This window comes from Sphaerodactylus townsendi, linkage group LG02 (assembly GCF_021028975.2).
Source record: "Sphaerodactylus townsendi isolate TG3544 linkage group LG02, MPM_Stown_v2.3, whole genome shotgun sequence".
Taxonomy (NCBI): domain Eukaryota; kingdom Metazoa; phylum Chordata; class Lepidosauria; order Squamata; family Sphaerodactylidae; genus Sphaerodactylus; species Sphaerodactylus townsendi.
Window position 1 is genome coordinate 37,076,146 of NC_059426.1, and position 21,473 is coordinate 37,097,618.

At 43.0% G+C, this 21,473-nt stretch overlaps 1 protein-coding gene across 1 annotated transcript; it reads left to right on the plus strand.

Annotated features, from left to right (window-relative positions):
* Positions 1 to 82: 82 nt before the first annotated feature.
* CD302 (CD302 molecule) lies at positions 83 to 18,415 on the plus strand. The gene is made up of 6 exons (XM_048485507.1): positions 83 to 261; positions 8,202 to 8,300; positions 10,643 to 10,765; positions 11,884 to 12,057; positions 14,539 to 14,565; positions 16,458 to 18,415. The coding sequence occupies exons 1-6, from the start codon at positions 192 to 194 to the stop codon at positions 16,643 to 16,645; spliced, it is 681 nt and encodes a 226-aa protein (XP_048341464.1). The 5' UTR covers positions 83 to 191; the 3' UTR covers positions 16,646 to 18,415.
* Positions 18,416 to 21,473: the final 3,058 nt, after the last annotated feature.

A 21,473-nucleotide genomic window follows, 5' to 3' on the forward strand; every position in this document is an offset into this window, starting at 1 on the left:
CACTTCAGACTCTTTGCTCAACTTCCCAGTTCTCTTCTGCCTTTCCTCCCCGCCGCCGGAAAGCCTTTTAAACATTTCAGCAATGGCCAAGGCCGCCCCCTCCGACTAGCCGAGAATGGGAGGCGTCTGAGAGCTGCTGGCGGCCACCATTTCAAGGTCCTGTAGCCGCCCCGACGAAGCCTACTTGGGCCATGGGCGGCCCCTTGCTCCCATGCGCTTGCCTTCTCCTGGCTGTCGCGTTGCCCTTCCCGGGAGCGGACGGTAAGGCAGCTCCTTCTGCCCGCTTGGGGTCTCCGCTAGGTCGGGGAATGCCTGGCTGGGGGTGGCTTTCTCCGCCGGCCCGTCCGTTTTTTGCCTCCTGCCTGGCTGCAACAACGGCGCTCTCCGGCATTAAATTGGCTTCCCTTACAAACACCCGTCCTGCGGCGAGGCCTGTCCGCCCCCTAAATCCAGGGCGTGCCTGTGTATTATTGCACGCGCGGAGTTTGAAGGATGTTTACTTAGTTGGGGGCTTTAAAAATCACAGGGCTGCACCCTTAATTGAAACCAGGTTCTGCCCCAGAATCTGATTTTTTTTAAAAAAAATCATAGAGTTTAGCGTTTCCACAATAGAGTCCCCCTTTTCATGGCAAAGTTCTTGTGGCTGCAATAGTTGCATGACGGGGGAGGAATTCAGGAGTTGAAAACTTCCCTGTAAATGCCTCTGCAAGCAGTTCTTTGCCTGTTGGGTATCTGCCTCGCTTGCCACTGTGAAAGGCACAGTAGGGACAGTCTAGGGAGGCATCAGCAACAATGTGCATCTTTAAGTAAATACGACGTGTAATGAGTAATCATAATCATGTGCCCCTAATCTTAGTCCCACCCCCTTTGAATGCTGGTACCTCTGCTGTACATATTCTTGGTTCAGAATGAAATAGAAACAATGGACTCCTGCCCTGTGTTTTGTTTCCTCTGAACTCTTTTCAAAAGATTATCTGTACGCTTTACCACTACACCTAAAGGATCTATTATCACATTTAGTCATTAGATAAATTAGCCTTGTTCTGTAATCTTATTCCGTACCATTGATTTTTCTCTTTTGGGAGATATACCAGTACCATTGCAAAGGGAAAGTATAATATGCTTAATAATTTCAGCATAGAATAATATATTTGTAAATGTGACACTTGATATCTCTTTGAAAACTTTTGCTATATTTAGCACAAACTAGAAAATTGGCTATTCTTTTAAAGCAATTCTTCTTTAAAGGATTCTTTTAAAGCAACCCATAGGCCAGATGACCATTAGTTCTGTTTCATGAGAGCAGGAGGTTAATGGGTCTCATTTATCTGCCCAAAGATGAAGACAGTTAACATTGATGAGCAAATGAATGCTGCATATAATCGCATTATGTTTTTTCCAGGCTTCATCATTCCAGAAATCAGATTAAATAGATGACCGGCAAATTAATTTCCTGTTTTTTCTCCCAGCTGTTGTGCTGGGAAGTTTTTTTTGTTTGAGATCCATTTGGCCAATGTACTGCTGTTGAGAAACAAGATACAAAACAAACAAAGCCTCCAGATACATGGCGAAAGCCTTAATAGAGTTTGGAAGTGGAATTCTGTTTCATAAAACACATTTATATGAATTCCCAAACCTAAATGATGAGTGGGAGCACGTATACAGTCCAGTTTGTATAGCACAGAAATGTGATGATGTGAAATTGGGGCCTACTTATGAAAGTTTTAATCACAAGGGTGAGCTCAATTAGGGTTGTTTATTTTTAAAACAATGGGAGGGCCACAATTGGAGTGAATGTACATGACACTACATCTGAAGATACAGTATTTTCCTAGCTACAGTCCTTTGTCAATAAGGCTAGTGCAGTTCAGTTTGCCCCCCTAGAAATATGAAAGGTTGCCAGTTCTAACTGGAAAGCATGTTTTGAACTGGTCCCGCAACTTTGTTTGAACAGGTTTTATCTGCAGCTGTTAGTGGGTGATAAGTCATTAGCTCCATGATATGTAAAGTTCCAACTGCTGATTTTTGCAGCTCAGACGTCTGTTATAATGTTTGTAAGAGTAAGCACTCAGACCTACTTAGGCTCAGGCCGGCCTGATCTTGTCAGCTATAAGAAGCTAAGCAGGGTGGACCCTGGTTAAAATTTTGATAGGTAACCTACAAGGAATACCAGAATCGTGACGTGGAGGCAGGCAATGGCAAATCACCTCTTGGGCCTTGAGAACCCTACAGGATTGCCATAAACTGTGACGTGAGGGCACACAAAAAGGAGTGAAACGCCCCCTTCCTCCTGCTCCATAATTCCATTGTGAGAAGGTACATTTATGAAGTATTAAAAATGTGTGAAATATTAAGATACTGCTACAATGGAGAACAAAGCCTTGCTAGTGTTTTCCTGCATCATGCTCCCCCCCCCCTTCTTTCCCAATCAGGCCCACATGAGTGCCCATTTGGAACAACATCAGAATTCTAAGCCATTGTCACTGATAGAGCACTGACATAGGGCAGTGGTGGCGAACCTATGGCACGAGTGCCAGAGGTGGCACTCAGAGCTCTCTCTGTGGGCACGCACAAACTGAGTGCCCTCCCCCACATCTAGGCTGGCCTGGGCCACTGGGCTCGATTATTAGCATTAAACCTAAGACCAAGTTTTGGGGAAGCAGTGTAGGTAACCCTGTTAAGCACTGTTAAACCCCACTGATCTTCATGCAAAGAACTAAAGCTCATGCAAAGAACTCATGCAAAGAACTCCTTTACCTGGGAGTAAGCTCGGTTGCTGACAATGGGGCTTGCTTCTGAGTAAACCCTCCTAGGGTCGTGATTTACCGATTGGAAGAGTTGCACGGTTGCTTCAAAGCAAAGCCACCGACTACCACCAAGCTTACTCCTGCGTAATCCATGCCTCAGAGCCAACCCTTTTTTCTAAACTAAAACCTCAGTATTCAGGTTAAATTGGTGTGTTGGCACTTTGCGATAAATACGTGGATTTTGGGTTGCAGTTTTGGCACTTGGTCTCGAAAAGGTCCGCCATCACTGACATAGGGTTTCCACATGATGGGTTTCCTTCATGTTCTATGCTCTCAACCCGCACAACAACCATTCCTGTCTCCTCCCTGATCACATTACCAAGGTATTTTTAAAATTTGAAACACCCTTTAATTGTGAAACTGATGTAACATTATACCAGTACACCCCTTGTTCAATCACCTTGCTCAAGAATGGTACACTTGAGACTGGACAGAAGTTACTCAACTCTCCTGGGTGCAGAGTAAATTTATTTTAGTATTGACACCCCACTTCCTGTTTCTAGGAAGGAGCAACCACCCTGGCTCTCATGGAGGCATTAACTGTCTCCTAGATCCAGTCCTCCAGCCCCCCCCCCCCTCCCTCCCCGGCAGATTTAAGCAACCAGGAGGGACAAGGGTGGTAGGTCTCAAACTTGCCAGAATCCTATCCACATCCTTAAACTCTACATGCTGAAAGGTATCCCACACAACTGGACAAATCGGCACACTGGACCATCTGATCCTGTTGCTGCTAAAGTTGGAGAAGTTTTATCCACAAATTACTTAGAATGATCACGGTGGGCTACAGAGAAGTCCACCTCTTCCTATTGGCCAGAACCCAATAGGCCCCGATCACCTGGATGACCTCTGCAGGTCTACACTGTGTGAATGTAATGGTGGCTGAAATGTATTTCTCCTTTGCCACCACCGTCATTACCACGGAGTAGGCTTTCAAATGAGCTCTAGCCTGGGCCCTATCAGATTTGTCCCAAGTCTCTCTCCACTGTCATTCTAGCCATTGTCATTCTAGCCATTGTCTTTTCATCAACCTCAGCTCTTTGACCTTTGAAGGAGTGTCTAGGTGCAATTGTGTCAGTTACCCAGATTATTTCCCCATTCTATAGGTCAACCAGTGCATTGACTGAGCACAGACTATATCAGCAGGAAAATTCCTCAGATTCCTCTCAGATTTATAAGGCTATGGGAGCGGATCCATCCTCTTTAATGCAAAAACATAATTTTAAGGAAATTGTTTATTGCTTTTATCCCTCATTCTGGATCTTCACTAAGAAAAGAGGCCAGTTTAGCCTAAGCATTCCTTTTGGGTCGGAGGTTTTGCCCCCTCCTGAGAAAAAGAATGTAGTATTCCATCCCATTTGAATGAGGCCCCACTCCCCCGCCCTCACGCATCCTTTCTAGCTCACTCCCCTCTTGTTCAAGAATGTGCATTGTTCCCTTGAGGGTCTTTTGGATGCCACAAACAGAAGGGAAATTTTAAAGCAGTTAGTGAGCCACCTTACACCCAACTGGAAAGTTTCCTTAGCCAGTGCATGTGGTAAAGTCTTGTGGCAAGAGGCTGATGACTGGGAGGGAGGGGTATCTCACCGCATGCGGGGGACAGGCGGACAACCATGAGAAGTGCCACATGGGGATCGTAATATTAATGGACCTGAAGAACTTAAAGCAATGCAGAGATGGATACCAGACAGTCCTGCTCCTGGCCAGGCACATAACTATGATGAAAATGGTGGAGATATTCAAGCAGAAGAAAGGGAGTGGAATGCCCCTGTCTCTGAAATCTTCTAAAATAGTATTTAAGGGGAGCATCAAAACAGGTAGGGACCCAGCCCCACACTAATTTGAGCATTGCATAGATCACCGTCCCCAACGTGGTGCCCATGGAAGTCATGGTTCCCACCAAACACCTTTCTTGATACCCAGCAAGTGTTTTAGCAAAGTGGGGCCAGGTGGGATTTTTGCTCAGGAAGTCTTCTGTTTGTCCATTGGAGATTTGATAGATTGTGCACATGTTTAGAATCATTGCTTTGGCAACATCTGCCGCCACGACGCAAAGATATTCACTGTGTGATTGAAGGTAAGCTCTGGGAGCCACATTGCGACCGGCTCTGCCTCCTGCAGCAGCCATTTTGTTGCAGTCATTTTGCAGATGTGTGCCCACTATATTGTGCCAGAATTATAAAAGATGCTCACAGGCTCAAAAAGGCCAGAGAGCCCTGGCGCAGATTTTCAGCATGCTTATAAATCAAAGGACAACACGTGCTTAAGATTTTGCCATATGCAACAGGACAGAAAGTACAGTTAAATTGTTTGTGATACTTCAAATTAATTTTTATTTTCAATGTTAATTAAATATACCATCTGCTTTTTGCCCTGAACATATGTTATCCATCTTTGTTTTTCCAAGGGAATACAATAAAACCTTTGGTCAGTGATTGCTGAAACTCAGATCTTTCATATCACCTACTGACTGATCCTTTTTAACTGGAGATTTCAAATATTGAAACTGACCTTCTGCATGCAGTACCGAGACATTCTTTTGTGACTGTAAACAAACAATCTTTTATAGATAGAATTGCCTTTTAGCCTTTAGCACTAGATTAGGTGGATATACTTCTTAGTTTAATTTCTACTGAATCATTGTAAAACGCACCCTTGGTATTTTAATTGGCGTTATTCAGATCTCAACCTGATTACAGATACTTGCATACAAAATCTACTTTATACCATTACCTCTTTATCTAGAATTCTGTTACTACATATCCACACATTCGTATGTATTTTATTGCTCTTCCTAGTCTGCTAAATAACCTCTTCTATTTTTTGAATATATTTTGTAAATAATTTCAATGACTCTCCCTTCCATCGTATTTTCTAAACCTAACTTTTCTATCTTGATATACTATCCTTTAAAAGTATTTTTTAGTCTTGCTGACGAATTTTCTTGCTTCTTGTATATCAAAGATCTTCTACTGAGTTCCATTGAAGGTGAAGACCAGTCTTTCTGGTAGCCACCATCTAAAGGAAATGTTTATTCTTCTTCATCTCCTCTATGAGGAACCTGTATTCTTTCCTCTTCACCAATATCTCCTGTGGATTCTCCTTCATAATCATCAAGTCCTGCACCACATACTGCATTCTCTTTTTAAAATGCATGCAAAGTATATCTTCTTTTGTTGATTTTAATGTCAGGTACATCACATAGTCTTGGGGTACCTTTTTCTTTTGTGCAGCAAGTGATTTCACACAGTATATTTTATCAATCTTTGCTTGCATTTCTGGAACAGGAAGAGACATCTATTTTGCTAGCTCTGGTTCAAAGTGCTTACACAGATCTTTTCCATTTAATTCTGGCAGGGCACGAACTCCTCAACACAAATTGGTCTTAACTCCAGATCAATTGATTTTTTTCAGCTTGGTGTTGTACTTCCTTCTGGTTTACTTCCAGTTTTGTTTCTGAGTCATCTGAAACTTTTTGCAAATCCCTAGTCAGACCTTTAATCTCTTTCTTTATTTGTGTTATGTCCTCCAGGCATCTATCAACTTTATCAATCTTATTTTTCATTTCTGATATATCTCTCTGCATGGATACTAACATCAATTTAATTCTCTGCATTTGGTCTGGTAGGGCTGGGATTGAAATGGCCCTCATTTTGTGTTTCACCCAGTGCCCCTCACCCCTTCATTCCCATCTTTCCAGAACACAGCACCTTTCTTGTAGCTCCATTGAATCCATGGGGTTACAGTCGCTCATAAACAACATCCAATCGGAAAAGAGACAACAGGATCATCTCTCCTTCAGGAGAGCAGCAGCCATTCGTGGTGCCAGAAGCTGGAAGTCTAAGTTGCTCGTTGGTTTTGATGAGGAACTGCTGTATCTGTTCAGCTGAGCTGAGAATGTGCTTTCAGTTCTGAACCGACTGATTTTCTGAGAAGCACTGCATTTCTTTCAGTTCCTCTAAATTTTTGAGGATTGAGCCTCTTTAATTCTCTGAAGATGCCAGCTCAGATGCAGGCAAAACGTCAGGAGAAAATACCACTGGAACACGGCCATACAATCCAGAAAACCCGCAACATCCTAATGATTCCGGCCATGAAAGCCTTCAACAGTACTCTTCAATTCTGTTTCTGGCTTGCATGCTTGACTTATACCAATTGATAGTTACCAGAAGAAATAGAGAAGATGTAATGCTTGAACTGTTACACTGCTGTAAATCTTTTATTTCTAAAGTAAATTTGAGGCATGTAAACCCAAGTTAAGATATTACGGTAACTTTTGATAATCATGATACACAGAGGCATAGCTCCAAGGGGACAGGGGGCCCCGCGGCATACCGGGCCCGCGCCTCTGTGGGGGTGTGGCAAGGGCGTTCCGGGGTGGGGGGCAGGAGCATTGCGGGGTGGGGGCAGAGGATGCACCAGTGCACTGAGCACTTTCCCCCTTGCTACGTCTCTGATGATACATATTAACAAGTCATTCTCACAGTGTTTCCTGGTATTATTTCCAATGGCTGTCCAGTCCCAGACTGAAAAGTGTGGCAAACAATCCTGATTTGATGCATGTTTTGAGCAGAAGCAACATTTGTTCTGAGTGGAGGAACCAGTGAAATACTTTGGTTTAAGAATATGGAAACAAGGCTTCATTTCTGAAGCACACTGATCAGAAAGTCCCATTGAACTGTGGAGTTCCTTTCAGTTAAACAAACTTTCATGGGTGCAAACTTATACTTTACATACTGGTCTGGAAATGAATACAGTGCAATATATATTGGGAAGAATGACGTGTGATTTGATGTATATCTTAATTTTAATCTGATATGCATATCTATTAAATGAATATTTATTCTTTCGCATCAAAAAGTACTCTTTAAAACATTAGAATTGAGAATAAACATTTTGGGAACCACCTAGAGTTCAAGACCTGAACTAAAACCCACATCCTAACAGTTTGGCCACTTTTATTTCATTCATTTCAGGCTAAATTTAGTGTGACTGTTGCAGAAGTTCAATTATTGAACAATAGTCCTCATTTTGTATAAATAACTGGAGTGCTAATTGTGTTTTATTTTATCTCCTGAAGCAGCTTGGACACCAGTGCCTTGGAGTTGGCTGTATAAACAGTATTGCTATTATTAATCAGTAGGCATGTAATTGCCTTGACCTGGATGGCCCCGGCGAGCAGAAGCTAAGCAGGGTTGGCCATGGATAGTGCTCAGGATGGGAGACCATGAAGGAATTCTGGGGTTGCTAGGCAAAGGCAAGAAATGACAAACCACCTCTGTTCATCTCTTGCCTTAAAAACCTTATGGGGCCGCCATAAATCAGCAATGACTTCACAGCACTTTACATACAGAGAGGATGGTAAAAATAGTGACTGTGCTTCCTTTTCCTGTGCAGCATGCCCTTCTTCCTCTTGGATTTCATTTGCAAGTAATTGCTACGCCTTACTTCACACAACGTTGGAGAGTATTGATGATGCTAGAGAGTTCTGTGAAGGTAATGCCATCCTTGTGTCTTCCATGAACGGTCCAGTGGTAGGATCCAAAAATTTTAGTAACAGGTTCCATGGTGGTAGGATTCAAACTGTGGCATAGCGCCAATGGGGCTGGGTGGGGCACGAGGGGGGCATGGCCGGGCATTCCGGGGGCGGGGCATTCCTGGGCAGGGCTGTGGCAAGGACACAGCCACTGCGCTGTCCTTGGGCAGGAAACGAATGCACGCAGGCGCAGGCTGCCACGCTCACCAGTGCCTCCTGCTAGACTGCTTCAAGTTCTGCGCGCTACTGCTGAGAGGAGGGGCATAACTAAGGCAAAAATCACGTGGCAAAATCACCAATTAGTAACCCCCTCTCGGCACTCACAAATAATTAGTAACCTACTCTCGGGAACCTGTGAGAACCTGCTGGATCCCACCTCTGCATGAACCCCATCCCCTTGCTGATTCACTCAAGAGGTGTGCAGTCTGTTGTGATGTGTCAAGGATGGCTGGGCTACTTGCACATCTTTAATCACAGTTTGCATAGTCTGTCTCAGAAAAAGATGTTAGTAAGGTTGTATATTCCTCCGCCATAGAAGTCAACATCCTGGACCTTCTTTGTTGCAGAATGCTCAATGAACTGTAAATGCTGTTGTATCAAAATACCATGTTCAATAATGCACAAGATAATGGTTTTGACAAAAACAGTATGAAAAAAATGAATTATAATTCTCATATTCATTTGGAACTATGTTCTAATGTGGAAGCATAAAATTTTCTCAATCTGCTGCACCTCAACTGACTGTACTAACATCTTTTTCTGATGTATAATTGTGATTATAAATATAATTGCATTATACTGATAAGAAAAGTAGATGGTTGAAGCAGTATTAACTTTTGTTGGAAGCTTCAGGGTACAATATGATTCAGTTTTGCCCATCCTGTCTTCTTGGTAATCAACCCGACCACTGCAAAACTTGTTGATTAAATTGATTTTAGGAAGCTTTGTCTTCAGGGACATCTGGAGTAAAGAGGGTGGGTACAATTGCTATTTAATAGTTTACACCAGTCGTTTTCAAACTTTGTATTGCCAGTGTCAAGAAAGCATCCATCTTGGGAGAATCGTCCAAGTTTGGCTAGCCACAAGCCCACCCAGGAACAGAATGTTTTGGGGGGGTGGGGTGGAGGGGTTGTTTTGTTTGGGGGGTTTTTTTGGTTATTGTTATCTTCAAGGAGGTTTTCCCAGTCTGGTTCTAATTAGAGTATTTGATGAAGCTGAGAAAACTTCCAGTTGGGAAGGGGCAATTTGCTCCAAGCCTGGAAAGTTTGGCAGCCCCAGGATTGGTTGAGAGGGGTCATCAGACTATGGCCAGTATTTTCCATAATGAGTCTTCGGTGTAATAGTTAGTCTCTCCCTCCTGGTTTCTGCCAGAGAGAACTTTGCTTATGTTTTGCAACTTAAGGCCTCAAGAACAACTATGCTATAGTCTTCAGCGAGTATTTAGAAGTCGCTTTGTTATTGTATGTGAACGTGTTGTTGCCAAACTGTAATTCTGTTTGATCTTAAACATCTGTCTAACTTTCTCAGTAAAGAAAGCAGTGTGACTTGACTGGCCAAGCTCAGAAGGCTTGGTTACATTACTGATATCAATGGAGGAACCTCTGAGCGTGCACTGGGGCCAACCTGCGCCCCTCAAATACGTTGCAAAAGGTTTTCTGGCATGCTCTGGGATCAGTTCATCTGGACCACCATAGGAACTCACTGTTGTCTAACAGGAACAGATAAATTAACTTAAGGAATACCAAACACTTTTCTGGAGCTGCAGTAGGCAGGGTATGATTGGTGGTGAACAGGCAAACTAGTTTTCAGGCAAACTTCTCTCCCCACTGCTGATTTTTTTTCTCATTAGGAAACCTCCGAGGAACCCCAGGGTTCCCCGCAACACAGTTTATGAACCACTAATCTAGCCCAATTATAGGTTGTCCAAATGCTTTGTGAAAAGCCTTATTGCTGTTCTGCTGTGTAGTTAGAAATCAGACTCACTAACTGCGTAGCGCTCATAATCGCTACGGATATCTGCTCATCACAGTGGGACATACTTCTGAGTGAATGTGTTTAGTGTCTTTAAACCTAGACGCCTACACGCCTATGGCTGGTTATGTGTGTATAATTCTCTCAGAAAGCAGCAGGATTTAACTGTGCGTAACCAACTACAAGATTATGCCTCAGCTTAGCTTGATGGGAGCAAACACATACTAAGTATCGTTACCTGCACCAGCTCTTTTTGCGCTCTGTTTTTAAACTAATATTTGACAAAAGTGCTGGAATTTGATGGTCTTTAGTTTTTCTCTTTCATTTGCAGCCTCTGGAGCCAGCATCATTAGCATAAACAGTAAAGAGGAAAACGCTTTTATCTTGAATGCCTTCCACACCCATTGGCATGGTCCTGAATATATTTCATTGGGCATGTATTTCGATACCGATGGTAAGTGTCTCCTATTCCAGTAGAGATGCAGGCTGGCCTTGAATTAAATCTTGTTGAAAATATGTCTCAATTTAAGAATGACTTCCTCGTGGAGAGTTCTCTTCTATCTCTCCATCTAAGGCAAATTCCGCATGGGCCAAAAACAGCGGTGTGAAAATGGTGTAAAAGGGTTTAAAACAGTGTTTTCACACCATTTTCACACCGCTGTTTTTGGCCCATGCAGAATCAGCCGAAGACTTTTGAAGCTTTCCAGATGTATTGAAATCAACACAAAAATGGCCTTTCATTTGCAACTGCTCACCTTTTCCCTGGGGTTGAGTATGTGTTTGGTCCACAAGGTAGAGAATCTTTGAGAACCAAAAAATTACAAGGGTGTAGACAAAACAAGAGAGTGAAAGTTGTTATTTTGTTATTGAACTGAAGGGAGGAGTGGGAATGGAATAATAACCTATTGCCTAGAAGATTGTGGTTTCTAACGGGTTGCTCATTAGTTATCAGGCTGGTGACTCCTGATCTAGATCAACTCAAGTGGCCTCATGCTGCATTGGAATGTTAACCTACCTAGATGAACATTAACTGCTATGATTGGCAGTAGCTTTCCAAGGTATCTGTTGTCTTTCTAAGTTCTGCTTCATGACCAGGGGGGCCTCCTGCATGCAAATCATATGTTCTGCACTGAACTATGGAGTCCTTTCAGCAGACCCAGAACCTCTTCCCAGTACAGGTGAAAAAATAGCTATTGCAGTCTCCTGCGATGATATCCTGGCAATGGTTGGAGGGCCCATGATATGAGAATCTTGTTGAAGTGTGTGGATAAGAGACCTCCTGGGAATCCTATGGAATTGGCCTTGAGGTCCCTAGTGGAAGAAGGCAAGAGATGCATAGAAATAGCAATGATCACTCACAATGACATGGGCTATTCTGATGGGACGTGATAACTGTGCCATTAGCTTATTACAGCAGCAGATTATTCATGGCAACAGGAGCATAGTTTCAGCGAGTTTCAGAATGATGCTTTAGTTGTCAAGTAATTAAAATGGGTATTTAGATTGGACCATCTTTTGAACCAAAGTACATTTTTAAACCATAGGTTTTTTTCCCCCAACTTGTTATTGCAGATGATGTTTTCAAATGGTACGATGAATCTAAAGTAAATTTTACAAACTGGTTGGAGGAAGGAAACAGCAATGAGCTCCTGGACACATGTGCTACAATGCACACTATATCAGGAGGATGGAGAAAAACCAGCTGTGAACATCTCCCGCTGACTGAGATCCTTTGTGAAGCCACTTGTATGTATGAGTCATGTCTTCCTCATGCCATGAATGACTAGATTTCACAGATGCACAGTTGGGCCAACCAGGACTAGATTTCCAGGAAAATATTTTTAATAATAAAATTGGATTTACAGAAAAAACAAAAAGCTGTCCATGTGCAGTTATCACACCAAAAAAAAACCCAATATCACCCAGGAATGAGGAAGAAAATATGGTGGAACAAAGGAAGGAAAGGAAACAGCAAGACCAGGTGAAGGAACTGTACTCTGTTCCACAGAAAGACAATAGTTTGGCCAGTTGAGGTGCAGCAGTTGAGAAAATTGTATGCTTCCGCATTAGAATATAGTTCCAAATGAATGTGAGAATTATTCATTTTTACATTCTGCCTTTGTCAAAAACCATTATTTTGTGCATTATTGAACATGGTACTTTGATACAAGAGCATTTATGTCAAAATGTATTTTTATTTTCAACCAGATGGAGGGAACAGGGTTAGGTAGGCACCAGGTGGAGCATTCTACAACAAAGAACATTCGGCATGCTGTGTTCTGTAGCAGAGGAATATACCCTACCATCATCTTTCTGTGTAACAGAATATAGGCAAGTGGTAGCAGGGAGATACAGAGCCATCATGGTCTCCTTCCACACTCCTGCATTCCTGCTGGGTGACCTTGGCTAGTCACAGTTCTTCAGATCTCAGTCAGGATCTCAGAACTCTCTCAGCCCCGCCTACTTCACAAAGTGTCTGTTGTGGGGAAAGGAAGGGAAAGGAACTTGGATTCCACCTTGAGTCTCCTTGCAGGAGAGAAAGGTTGGGTTTAAATCCCAACTCTTCTTCCTCTAGAGGTTAAGAGTGGTGACCTCTAATCTGAAGAACGGCTTCAGTTCCTCACTCCTCTACATGAAGCCTGCTGGGTGACCTTGAGCCAGTCACAATTCTTTCAGAACTCTCCCAGCCCATGCAGAGGAAAGCAATGGCAAACCACCTCTGAATGACTCTGGCCTTGAAAACCCCATAAAACAGCTGTGACTTGGCAGTAAAATTATATCCACCCAGCAGAGAGAGGGGTGGGGAAGAAATGGATGTATATACAGCAGAAAGCAGAGGGGAGAAAGGAGGCAAATGGCAGTAGGAAGTTGGAGATGACAGCAGTGCGGGGGTGGGGGGGCAGAGATAGGGTGGGGCTTCAGGTAACAAGAGCAATGGGGGAGCAAAGGGAAGGGGAAATATGATTTTCTCTTTCTTGTGGCTTCTCTTCATGTATCTTCTAGGTCTCTTTAGTATTAGTTATCCAGATAACGTGCCTTGAAAGTTAATGAGAAACAGAGATAAATGAAACCACACTCTACAATTAGAAAATACAGCAATCTAATCCACCCAGTTTATCATTCAGATAAGTGGCAGGCATTTCCAAGAATAAGCGGCAATGTTTCATGTTGAAGAATGTGGACAGGACCACACAAGCTGCAAAACTGCAAACGTCTTACAACTCCCTGTGTTAGTCCATTTGTTCCGACAGACGGCATGCCACTATCAGGAATATATATTTGCAAACTTACTTCAGTGCTTCTGATGAGATGGTTAGTTATAGAAAAACCCTTGGAAAACCAGAGGAGTTGCTTGGCTGCAAAAATGGCTGTTTGGAATATATTCTTTTCTTAAGGACCGTAAGACTAATCATTATAAAGTAATAAGTGCTTCTGCTCACATCCTGCTGTATGCAATTAAGACATACTGATTTCAGTGCCTTCAACAAAGAAAAGCTCTGATAGGTGCACAGGACTTCTTGCATACAGAGGAACTTGCCCTTAAATGCAGAGACTGTTTCATTTAGTCTGATTCTATGGCCAGAACTGGTGTCCCTTGGAAAACCTGTCCGTTCAGAAGCTCCATATATTCCTCAGAATCTGCAGAGTGGTGAGGTCAGTACTCAGGATTTAGAATTAACCTTGCATCTCTTTGTAATTAATTACAGAAACCAGCAGTGTGGAGCAGTAACTGAAATAATATAAATAATAAGCAATGGGCAGATTCTTTAAAGAAGGTATTTGAAAAGGATGGCCTATAATTATACTAGCATTAGAATATGTCAGAGTAAAGAAAGCAAGCCACGAAACAATGTTCTAGGCAGGACACTCTTCAAATAACAGCCATATGGATCGAGTAGGGAGGGACTCAGGGGTGAAATTCCTCTCCTGTCTCTTATCAGCACAGCTATGCCAACAGACGAATGAGCACAATCTCATCCCTTCCCCTCTCCCCAGAGCAGACTTTACTCCATGCAAGTCTTGTACAACCGAGAATAAATGTCTCCAGGGTTGAAAGAACTGTTAAGAAACGGGGATGCAAGAAGGATCTGCAAACGCCCCTTCCTTTTGCGGACTGATAATTGGATCCACCCTGATACTGCTTTGATCTGTTATAGCATTAAGTACAACAATGCTAATGTTAAATGCACATTCATGTTTGTCTTTCTTTTTCATGCATGTTTCCAGCTGCGTATGAACTCAAATATTTGCCAGGTGAGTGTAGTCTTATCTTTTCCTTTCAGGCTATATTTATCCATCATGAAATAGTGCACGATCATCACTCTACAACAGTCGTTCACTCCTGAATTTTACTGTTCAGGCAATAAATCCAGTTACAAACAATTTCTATAACGCAGTGATAGGACAATATTTAGGATTTGTTGTTCGATTTTGGTTTAGAAGGGATTTTTTAAAATTATTATTGTAAGCCAACTTGTACCATGAGGAAAAATGGGGTAGAAATGTTTTAATAAATGAAAAATATCCATCGATGGGTGGGAGCAGCAGTGTAGTGGTTAAGAGCAGGTGTGCTCTAATCTGGAGGAACCAGGTTTGATTCCCTGCTCTGTTGCTTGAGTGGTGGAGGCTTATCTGGGGAATTCAGATTAGCCTATGCACTCCCAACACATGCCAGCTGGGTGATCTTGGGCTAGTCACAGTTCCTCTGAGCTCTCTCATACCCACCTACCTCACAGGATGTTTGTTGTGGGGGGGGGGGGGAGAAAGAAGATTGTCAGCCCCTTTGAATCTCCTACAGGAGAGAAAGGAGGGATATAAATCCAACTTTTCTTCTTCGTGCTGTTTACAGTTGAGCTTTGAGAAGGCAATGTTTTTTTTTTTCATTTTTCATTTTTATTAAGAGATTAAGACAAAGTCTAGGAAAGTTGGCACAGATAATTTAAAGGCAATGTTTTCTTCCGGTTACTGAGATTGGTTGTTTTTTCTTGAATGATCCCCACAAGAAAACAGCAAATTACAGCAATTATCATGCAATTCAACACTGAATCTACACCTGACACCTAAGCAAGTTGAATGCCACACAGCAGTGAGACTTACATAAATGTGCTCAGTGTCACAGCTCAAATTGCTTTTCCTACCAGGTCCTTTTGCATCTCACAGGATACTAAAACACGCCTGCAGCTTATCAATTATGAACCATAAGCACATAATTTAGCATGTGCCTTGGGGCCCCCAACTTCCACAGTGGCTCTTTCTGTTAATATTGATCACAATTTACAGGCTGCCTGTGTATTTGGGCACGTTTGCTTATCCGAATTCAGAAGGAGCATGAATTGACTCTTGGGTCTTGACTTGATGTGAGTTATAGTGCGGGCTTATATTCCAGGCATAACTTCACTCACACAATGGTTGTAAAGTTAACATGTCAATAGTAGCTGTAAAATATTAAATCATTGGACAATTTTTGAAGAAAAACTAGATATGTTCACTTATATTACTATACATTATCTCTTTCTAGATATGCCACTAGTCCTATTTAGTAGGCTTTGGTGGGTGATGTAGGGCATAGTTTTTCTGATTTTAGATTATTTTATTTTATCAGAAGTTAGTAGTAAGCTGGGAATTTGCTGCTGCCAGATAGGCTTTTTTAAAAATAGAAATATTGTCCTGTTTTGGTGCTGATTGTGCAGCATCAAAAAGGTCAAGCACAGTTAAAAAGGAGAGCTGATCATAAGGATGAGTGGAGTCTCCTTTGTAGAGAACTTTCAGCTACTTACTCAGAGTGGTAGCACAAGGTAATGTAGGAGAAACACAATAAAATAAAAGGAACACTGTAACATTTTAGTGGCCTCACATGCTTTCTCATCTTGCACATCAGCAACAATTTACCACTCTCAGAAATACCCACTTCATGAGAAATTGGTTAAAAGTTAACTGAGCTATTCAGGAATGTGGATGCTAAGCTGTACTTTGGCTTTCCACAGCAGCTTGTGGAATGGAAAAGACTGTCAAACGTAAAGAAAAATAAAGCTAAGAGATACAGCTTGTCTGGCAGGAAATGCTAAATGTGCTTTTAAGTATAACAGAATAGAGCCCGGAGGGCACAATCTTTGCATTTTTTTGATAGGATAAATCTTTTGTTTCAGGTAAAATCTGGACAACAGTCTTATTAATAACTTCAACAGTCATTGTATCAGTCTCTGCAGCATTTCTCTGGTTCCTGTACCAAAGGAAGGTTTCTTCTACTACATCTATGGTATACAGTTTCTCCAGACAAGTCCCGTGTAATGATGAAGCGATTCTCATAGATGAGGAAAATGAACATACAGCCTAAATTGCATTAATTTATAAAGACATGACACTATAAAGGGACAACAGGTTATCCTGAGAGCAATCCTACAAGGAAATCTGCAAAGGGGTGGACAATATTCATCTAAACATCTTCCGTATGTAATGTCAGTTTGAACTGTGCAGTTGTTTTTGTGAAATGATTTGAACTTTCTCACAGAAAGCAATTCCCTGCATACGAAAGGGTTGTTCCAAAAATGGAACGTTGTTCTTCTGGAAGATTAACCATCGGGGATGGGGGACAGAAACTGATGCACCAGGTTTTTTAAAAATTCTATTACAAAAATGCACACGCAAACACACAAGCAGGAACACACAACGTTCACTGAGTGGGGAGGAACCCATCCTTCCTCCCCTTCTCCACCTCATCCTCAGTTCCCTCAAAATCAACACCTGCCCTCAGCTTGCACTCCCACATCTCATCTCACAGGCAGACTCACAGAATGGGGGGTTCTTGCTGACCTGCTTGCTGCCTTGCCTGCCTGTTCACCGTTTTCCCCATCCATCGCGTTCCCCACTAGTCTTCTTACCGCCCGTCTGTCCTTCACTCAGTGGGACCACTCTGCTTCCCTTCCCTTCTTACTAGTGCTGTGTCTGCTGGGCTGTTTGCCCTCTCCCCTGCACATCTCTACATAGCCATTCCACCATTCCCCCCCTTACCACACTTGGCAGAATCCTGTCTGTTCACATTAGTCCTGTGATGCAGTTGAAGCAGGGGTCTACCTCCCTAGGAGTCTGAGAGGTGGTGGCAGCGCCAGAGCTGCCCCTGGTGCTGGGGGTCCCATTGTGCATACTGGAGTGACTCCTCCCTCCCTTCTTCTACATATGCCCAAACTAGCATTCCTGTCTTTGGGGAGGGATTTAAACCTCTCTCCCTGGCTTATAATTTTTCAGATTTTTCTGCAAGCGTGAGTAGATCCCGCAAGCTTGAAAAAAATGCCTGTCTTCTGCCAACTTGGCCCCTGTGCTCCAGCTTTAAATATCTGCAGATGAGCCATGTTGACTATTAGATATATATCAACACATCAAATATATTGGGCATACATCCAGTCATAAGTACCTTACAGTTTTTTCAGTCTCTCCATCTAAAGCAGTAATTCTGCAGTACTTAAAATTGGTAGGGTCGTGTCTGTTGTTTACAGTAACCCGAATCCAGCAAAATGTCTAAGTCTTTTGGGGTTTGCCCCGATTACAGGAGTGGGGAGAACTCTTCCACATATAAAGGCGTACAACTAGCGATTCTTCATTCTTTACATTACAAGTCCCTGTGCTGGTCTTACTTTAAACAGTTTACATGCATAAAAGAGGAGGTGTTCCAGTTCAGATCTGCAGCCAGTATTACAGTAACAATGGTCTGGGGAAAGAAGGACAGAGACTGCTGTTGAATTGTCTTGAATATTTGGTTGATTAGAACCAGGGGGTTCCTTCTGTATCAGTTCACATCTCCTTGGTTGAACCGGAAGCTGTCAGAAGCACAGTGGGGTGTGGACAAAAATGCTCAAGCAGGCCCTTTTATAGGTACCTGCTTCTCTTGCAAAGCCATCATCAATCTTTGAAATGATGCAGCATGCACATATTAAAACCACTTGTGTGTTCTACAAGCATTTCCCTAATGAACTTTGTAACTGAAAGCCAATTATGTCTGTATTAAGACAGACCGGAGACAGCCATAATTATTGTCTCTGCAATTTCCACCTATATTTTTTATAGCATTTTAATACTTGAATGTTGTTAAATAAAGCTTTGTCTTCTACGAGCAGTGGTATGGTATATTTGAGAACACAGTAAATTAGTTGGCTTTGGTAAAACTGAAACCTGCCTTCCAAGGACTGTTTACAGGGTTGCAGCAGACTTGTGTTTTGTAAGTATATGGTTAAAATAGCAGTTCTTTGTATGGCACCTTGAGTATGCTAAATATTTGCTTCATGGGCAGCACTGTAAGATGGCTGCATGTTAGATGCAACCAGAATATAAATTGAACAAATATTTGGTCAAACTAATTAGCAGTCTTTTGATTGCTTCAGGGCAGATTTCCTAGCCTTATTACTCTTAATCAGGGCCGAAGCACCATATTTTCCTGTAGGTGGGCTGCAAAGAAACCCGTGGCGTAGCATGGGCAGGGTCACAGAGGCAGATGCCCTGGGCACAAAATTCTTAGGGGCGCAATCTGCCACTGCTGCCCTCCACTCCCTTGCTGCCTTGTCATCACTTCCCACACCTCACCACTGTTTCCTTCTGCCACTTCCTGTCCCCTTCCCACCACTTCAGCCATCTCACCACTGCTTCCTACGGCCACTTTCTGCAGGACTGATCACCTGCAAGCACTCAAGGTTTGTTGGAGTTGGGGGCGGGGGGGGGGAGTTCAGCAAGACGGCTTAGCCAGGAGCTGGATGCAGAGAGGTGCCCTGGGGCCTGTCCCCGATGCCGCTTTGCAATGCTATGCCACTGAAATGCCACAGAAACCTCTAAAAGCACCTGCCCCTCTGCAACCTATGTATTTTAATGCCTGTGAAGTGCTAGAGGGATAAACACAAGTTGAATAAGACTCATTAAGTTCAGAATCCTTTTCCTTCCAAACATCTCCCTGACGTTATCCCTGTGCCCCCTTTAAGCACCCGGCCCCAGACCCAAGGTGGAGCCCAATTTTGTCAAATCTCAGAGGCTAAGCAGGGTCAGCCCTTGTTAGTATTTGGGTGGGAGACCACCAAGGAAGTCACAGGTGGTGAGGCAGAGAATGGCAAATCATCACTGAAAAATTCTCGCCTTGAAAATTCCATGGAGCTCCCATAAGTCAGTTGTGACTTGATGGCAAAAAAAAATATATGCACACAATTATAATTGCAGAAGAGGAATTTTGACTAACAGTTCCATTTAAGTATACCCATTCTCAAGTGCCGCAAGGCTTCTCTCTGGTTATTCCCATGATCCTTGCTCATTTAACAAGACAGTAAGCTAACAGTGTCCTCCTAAGAATGTTTTCCTGGAGAAAACACCACTGAATAGACTTGAGTAGGATTCTGAGTAGACCTATCTGGGATTGCCTTCTGTGTGGTTAAAGTGGCTTATATGGCTGTTGTATGCACTTTGACAAACAATGCAGTTTTAGATAAACAGGTTTGATGGTTCTTCAAAATTTACTACCACTAATTGAGTTTAATTAAGAACAGTTCTTACAGATCTTGTGCAGTGTAGTAGTGTCAGGCTAGGACAGGGGAAAGCCATGCTCAAAAATTTGCATGCACGCACAGAGTTGACCAGGTGACTTTAGGTTAGTCATTCTCAGACTAATCTATCTCAGTTTTCTAGGTAGGATAACATGGGACGGGGGCAGAAACCTTGGAACAAAGAGACAAAATGCGGGCGAGTTTTATGTAACTCAGAGCCAAATGTAAACTGTATCTCATATTTTCTTCTGACACCAGACATTTTTCAAAATGGGTTATCAGATTCTACACACACTGCAGGGCTGTCCCAAGGATTGCAGAACTTGATAGGACTGAGAAGAGGCTGCTGTGCAAGCATTTTCCCAGGGGGTACAGGCTGTAACCAAGGTTTCTATTCCTAGCTGTGGACTGCCTGTCCATCTTAGCTAAATTCACCTTTGTAGCCATTTTATAAGCTAGCACTGCCTCACTTTGAAGGGGAAGACAGGGCTCTTCCACAGACTGTGCTAATGAGCCGCCAGAAACTTAGGTAGGAGACTGAATCACTAATAAGACACGGGCTCACAAAGCTGGGCACCCACTTGTCACCCAATATGATTTCACCAGCAAACACAAGTCCTCCTGAACACTTGATAATTGAATTGGCCTGGCCTAAATATCTCCTTCTGAGAAGCTAACCCCCACAACCACAATCTGAGATCGGGGGCAGGAAACTCACAGACTTCTTAACGTTTCGCCCACATCTATGGCTAGCATCTCCAGAGGAATGTTGCAGAAAGATGTGTCTCTCCATAGCACAGTCTAACACTGACTTGTACATTTACCTGGATGCTTTAGGAAGTCCTGTGAGGACCACACTCATATACAACATTAAGATCAGGTGAAAAGATGCCTTGAAATACAACATTGACTCTGACAAGGCTGTCTTCTTCTAACAGGTCTTTTTCAATTGGTGAAACAGGACCTTGGTATGCATGAGCAGTCTTCTGTTCATTTTAAATCGCCCTCTTCTCTTTTTACAATATAATCATGTTGTACTTCAGTTCTTCAAAATAAACCAGTGTTAAAGGATCAGCAGTGGCGTAGGGGGTTAAGAGCTCGTGCATCTAATCTGGAGGAACCGGGTTTGATTCCCAGCTCTGCCGCCTGAGCTGTGGAGGCTTATCTGGGGAATTCAGATTAGCCTGTACACTCCCACACACGCCAGCTGGGTGACCTTGGGCTAGTCGCAGCTTCTCGGAGCTCTCTCAGCCCCGCCTACCTCACAGGGTGTTTGTTGTGAGGGGGGAAGGGCAAGGAGATTGTAAGCCCCTTTGAGTCTCCTGCAGGAGAGAAAGGGGGGATATAAATCCAAACTCTTCTTCATCTTCTTCTTAAGTGTAACTACCAAAGCGATCCCCGTGTGCAATGAAATGTTGCTGATTTGGAGCAACTGGATGGTATTTGATTTGTAGTCTCTGAACATTAAAAGGTGACGTTTTTAAAAGAAGGTTTTCAGAATCAGATGTTCTGCTGCTCAGCCCACAAATCACGCTATATCCCCTCCCTAGTGGTTTTCAGTTGGAGAGGTGGCCTTGGGAGCTCTGCCACGCTCCATGGAGATGTCCATGCTTGAGGTACATCCGCAATAAGTTTAATGAGACAGACACA